This window comes from Penaeus chinensis, chromosome 10 (genome assembly GCF_019202785.1).
Source record: "Penaeus chinensis breed Huanghai No. 1 chromosome 10, ASM1920278v2, whole genome shotgun sequence".
NCBI classification, from domain to species: Eukaryota; Metazoa; Arthropoda; class Malacostraca; order Decapoda; family Penaeidae; genus Penaeus; species Penaeus chinensis.
The window spans coordinates 37037629-37043507 of record NC_061828.1 but is presented as its reverse complement, the minus strand read 5'-3'; the positions used below and the strand labels follow the sequence as shown (position 1 = coordinate 37043507).

General features: G+C 50.0%; 1 protein-coding gene across 6 annotated transcripts in view; it reads left to right on the top strand.

Moving 5' to 3' along the window:
* LOC125029633 (muscleblind-like protein 1) overlaps positions 1-5615 on the top strand; it is a 54843-nt gene extending 49228 nt beyond the window's left edge. For all 6 annotated transcript variants that reach the window (XM_047619622.1, XM_047619623.1, XM_047619625.1 and 3 more), the window contains one exon: positions 3273-5615. In XM_047619622.1, the coding sequence (XP_047475578.1) occupies positions 3273-4223 (951 nt within the window). In that variant the 3' untranslated portion in view covers positions 4224-5615. The remainder of the gene's footprint in view (positions 1-3272) is intronic.
* Positions 5616-5879: the final 264 nt, after the last annotated feature.

Below are 5879 nucleotides of genomic sequence, written 5' to 3'. Positions count from 1 at the left end.
CCTTGCCTCTCCCTTTGCCTCTCCCTTTGCCTCTACACCTCAGACCCTCCCTCTCTCCCTCACCCCATTCCCCCCTTCCACTCATCCTTTTACACCCCCTCCCACTCGCCCGTATTCCGTGCCCCTCCTCCATCCCTTTATACCCTTCCCTCACCCTCCCTCACCCTCCCTCACCCTCCCTCACCCTCCCTCACCCTCCCTCACCCTCCCTCACCCTCCCTCACCCGAGCTTCACACACAGTCTTGCTTCTGCTGTAGGCCAACAGTGTAGTCCTGCAAAGCTATGTCTCCTCACCAGATATTACACGCGTTATATTTCTCGCCATTATCCTATTTATAATAACACTTTTTTTATTATGATTTCGATGATTTGACCTTCCCTCCTACAACCCCCCTCCCCCCTTTTATCCTGAATTACCAGCCCCCTCCCTGCCCCCCCCCCCTGCCCTTCTGCCCCTTCCCCTGAACCCACTCTTTCCTGTGGGTGTTTATTCTTTTATTCTTTATTTCTTCAGCTTCTTCCCCCCTTCCCTTCCTCCTCCTTTTGCTCTTTCTTTTATCTCTGTCTTACTCTATTTTTTTTCTCACATATTCTCATTCTTTTAAACTTTTCCTTTATTTTCCCCCCTCTTTCCTTCCCCTTCCCTCCCTCACCCCCCATTCTTCCGCGCGCTATCCCCGCACATTCCTAGATAAGTTCAATGTATCTGATAAGTTTTGCTCTTGGATAACCCCTCTACCTCTTCCCCACCATCTGTTCTCTCCCTCTTCCCCACCATCTGTTCTCTCCCTCTTCCCCACCATCTGTTCTCTCCCTCTTCCCCACCATCTGTTCTCTCCCTCTTCCCCAACATCTCTACTCTCCCCCTTCCCCACCATCTCTTCTCCCCCTTCCCCAACATCTCTACTCTCCCCCTTCCCCACCATCTCTTCTCCCCCTCTTCCCCACCATCTCTACTCTCCCCCCTCACCTCTGTCTCCCCCTTTCCCAAAATTCTCTCTTCTCTCCTCTCTGCCAACTCTCCCCCCTCCTCCCTCCTGCACCCCCCCCCCTTCAACACCCTATCGCTCCCCCTTCCCTCCCTTTGACGAGCAAAATGCTTTAATCAATCATCATTTCTTGTTTAGTCATCTCGAAGGCACTCTAGATCTCTTGAAGTGTCTATATTGCAGGCAAGGCTATTCAAGCTCCCAAGACCAGCTATTGCAAGAAAAACGACCTTGATCTTGCAAAGTGGCTCTTTCTTGAATCTTATTATTATAACTATATCAGTTGTTGTTATTTTTTTCATTACTATTTTTTGATTATTGTCATTACTGTTGATGTCATAATAATTGCTAGTATCATTATGTTTATTACTATTTATTGTCATTATTATTATTATTATCATTATTATTATCATTATTATTATTATTATTCCACTTAAGTCTCATGGCAAGACTCGCTGCCTTGATTTTACCACCACACACTCCAGCGTATAACTTGATGGTTTTTGACTCCCTAAGACTCCCTCTCTTTGCCTCTCTCCCAACGCACGTTTTCCCTCTCTCTTCCCCCCTCCCTCTCCCCTCTCTCCCTTCCCAAGTGCGTCTTGTTGTTAAGCAACGTCAGAGGAACAGTTAGAAGTGGGTGTGGAGTCATCCAGAATGGACTTCAGTCAGTATAGGTGACATCAGTACAAAGCAGACGTCATTCTTGTCCCCGAGACTCTATTCCCAGGCTTGAAGGCTGATAGTAAGAGAGAGAAAAAAAATCCAAATGACGTCCTTTTTTGGATTGACGACCACACTCTCCAGGCCATACTTAGCGAGCCTCCCCCTTCCACCCCCCCAAACATCATCCCCACCCCCACCCCGCCATCGTGGTGGCACAAGCGAAGGCAGCGAGTCGAGCCGTGCCTGTGGTCATCCTGTTCTCAAACTATCCTGTTCTCAGTATGTGTCACAGAGGCGTCGCGGAACCGTCCTGTTCACGCGGCCCTTGGATAATTTCTGCCTCTCCTTCTCTCCCTTTTTTTTTGTCGTTTATTCTTCTCTCAGGGACAGGCTTGTGGCCTTGCCCCTTCGATACACAAATGTTAATGAGAGAATCGTAATATGTCCCTTTCCATGAGAACAGGATATCCCTGTGTCTGGGCGATTGTTTCCTCCCCTTTGCCATTTAGTCTGAAGGAAATGTTGTCATTTTATGCAAATTACTCTAAATCTATTGAATTTGATGTCATTCATTTTGCTGATAGATTTGTTGCTAATCAGCATTTCCTTTCGACCATCAACGCAAAACCTAAAAGGGGGAAACGGCAGTCCACCGACACAAGTTGAGATCCGTTTGCCATTTTTTTTTTTTTTATGATTTCCTTTCAAAAATAAAAGTGAAATTAAAGTATATTAAGTATTCTAAGTGGTGTTATCCCTTGACCTTACGTAGGATCTTAGCCTTAATCACTGCAGGGAAGAACACGTTTTTGTCTTGATTGAGTTAGACTAAAAGATCATGAAACCGGAGGACAAGTGACCTAACTCTCTTCACGTTTTTTGTGGTTACCTGTTCCATGATTTCTATCAAATAAACATATATATATATATATATATATATATATATATATATATATATATATATATACACATATACATATATATATGTGCTCTTACCACAATTACAGTTTTGTGACGTGCCAAATTAGATTTTTGATTGATAGTTTGGTGAGAGACTTGACTGGTGTAGGTTCACGGAGATGCGTGATCATGGCCTGCCTTCTCTCTCTCTCTCTCTCTCTCTCTCTCTCTCTCTCTCTCTCTCTCTCTCTCTCTCTCTCTCTCTCTCTCTCTCTCTCTCTCTCTCTCTCTCTCTCGCTCTCGCTCTCGCTCTCGTTCTCGTTCTACTCGTCACAGATTGTTATAATATATTTATTTCCCCCCTCACAGAGTTAAGACGAGCTAGCTTGTGGATCGTCTTCCTGTGATGATAATTATAAGAACATCTCAGTTGTATATTGTGTGGTCACTAATACAGTGAACGATGATATTAGTACTTCTTGCATCATCATCATTTATTGCACACACTTGTGCATGTGAAATCAACCCTGCCTACCTTGCGAGTGACGGCCATAATTGGTGGCCATGATCCGTGGCCGTGAGCCTACACCTGCGTTTAGCACCCTCCCTCCCCTCCACTACCATACCCTCTGCCAGCACCCGCCCCAGGCGAAATGGAGCCCGGGGAACAGCGGCACGATTTGCCTTCTGTATGCTTAATGTTTTCTGTGTTGCAGGCTTTCCCTGGAATGGGCGTGCCCTACAAGCGCCCCGCCGGAGACAAGTCGGGCGTGCCGGTGTACCAACCGACGGGGAACGCAGCGTACCAGCAAGCCCTGATGCAGCAGCTGGGAGGGCAGAGCTTTGTGCCAGTGTCATGTGAGTATGGCGGGAGTGTCACCCTGGCGGGGGTGGGGGGCCAGGCCGACACCCAAGACACCACCGCCGCTAACAACCACGCTGCCGCTTCCTCCGCGCAACCCACTCCCTCATCCTCTTCCTCATCCACTTCCACCACTACCACCATTAACTCCCAAACCACTGGCAAAGCCATCTTCTCTAGCCCTCCTTCCGGTACCACCACCACCTCGACCACTTCCTCCACCTCCTCCTCGTCCTCCGTGGCAGGAGAGACAGCAGGTGCCTCGCCAGCGCCCCTGCCGCCGCAACAGCCAGTCAATGTGTTCTCATACACAGGCTATGCGCTCAGCAAGGGCCTACGCCCTCAGTTCAAGCCGCCCACCTCAGCCCCAACCATCATGGGGCCCACAGCTCTCGCCACCCACGGCATGGTTCCCCCAGGGCTGACTGCGGGGCACCTGCCCGGCCTTAGTTACGGCGGTGTCGCGGCAGCACCCTTAGCCAGCATGGGCGTGTCACCCTATGTGAGCACAGCCCAGCAGTTGATGGTCCCGGGCATGACGCACACCATGGCGGGCATGGGGCTGCCGACGATGGGCCATGGCCTCGGCGGCATGGCTGCGGGAATGGCCCCTGCTTTGGGGGGTGTGGCGACGGCGAGTCTGGGAGGCCTGGGTGGTGGTATGCCGCTCATGAGCCCCTCACTCATGATGCCCCAGTACCCCGCCTCCTCCATCCTTCCCCAGTACACCGCTTTGTCCAGTAACACCAACTACTCGCTGGCTCAGGGGGGCGAGCAGCCGTACAAGAAGCTGAAAACTTCATAAAAGTGTGTGCATGTGCGTACCGGCTGACGAGCAAGTCTCCCGCCTCTGTAGGTCTACTTCCTTGCGCTCTCCTCGCTCAGCGCCAGTGAGCGAGCAAGACAACAACGACCAGCATCTAGTGGACTCTAGTCACGCCACTACTAACATCTACCAGTGTCCTCTAGGGCACAGCGTAACTTACTAACTGGCCTATAATTTTGATTTTAGATAATTGACGTAGCACATGTATCTGTCACTGTAGTTTTCTTGTTATTGTACCTGTTTTAGAAGTTTTAGAATTAATGATTTTACCTTTTACGAAATATATGAGACATAATGTTGTCAATTTTAACAAGACTCCAAGTCTTTTTTGCTTTTAAACGACACTGCAGAGCAGACTTGCTGCATGTCCGCTGGTAACCGGGGTATGACGCCTGCATGGTGCTCAGCTCAACACGGTGTTTGTGATATGTGATGCACGGAGACCACACCGCGCCCCGACCCCCTCCCTGCCTCACCCTCCCTAACACCACCCCAGAACCCCCCTCCCTCCCCCTTACCACCCTGCGTCCCCTACACACACACTACTCCTGCTGCTGCCGGAGTCCTGAGGGAGACGGTGGTGGTGACGCAAAGAGCGACCGGCAGCAGCAGCAGGAGTGGCAGCGGCAGGTCGGGGGAGGGGGGGGGCGTCCTAGAGGGTGAGAGGGGCCAGGCAGGGCTTGTGCAACAGAGGATTGTCTGAGGTGTGTCAAGAGTAATCATTATAAAGTCCCCTCCCCCTCCCCCCCCGAAAACCCACGTCGCGCTCTCACCACGCCCACGGTACGCCCAAGCCACGCCCACCACCACACATTTCTGTGATAGTCTCGCTTTGCAAATGGTCATTGCAAATAAATATGCATGTGCAAAAGACATGGTAGGCGTAGCGGGCGGGCTTAGCTTCCTTTTGCGAGGGCGTAGGTGGGGTCGGGTGGTGAAAGCCGGTGAGTGCCATAGAGTGGTGGCGTCTCCGTGTACTCCCTCAGCATTCCCAGTACTATTGTAGCACTACTGTACCATGCTCACGTCCAACTTGATGTGATGGTAACTAGGTATGGGTTATGTTGATGTACCTCTGTAATGCTTCCTTTCTGTAGCCAGGGTCACTAAGGCCCTGCCCGGGCTTATTCAGTACACATTGCTCTGTCAGGCATCAGTTTTTGTTGGACTGCTCTCATCTTTTTGTCTGTTATGTAATCCTATGATTCTGTTCAACATTATTATATTTGCTAGCTTTTAGTGCTTTTCAACATTGGTCTGGGTATCAAGTATATGTACAATTTGCCTGTGTATTTCAGTCCTTTTACTGATACAAAATATTGGCCTATGTATAAGAATATTTTTAAAATAATAAGTCTGTAGAATGCATGATATTGTGTTTGATTTCTGCTTGACTCTCTTACTGTCACTGCTCCTTTACCCGGCATGACACTAAAGTCTTGGTCAGGTTAGCGCGTAGCACACGCCCGACTGCTAACAACCGCCTCAGAGTCTCTCGCTTCCAGCCACTGCCCGGTGATTGGTTCACACGGGAGCAGCTTGGTCACCCAGTGGCTGCTCCAACCACTGTAAGCACAGCCTGTGTTATGTGTGTCCTTCCTTAAACCCTCCCACCCTCCCTCCACGCCCCCCCAC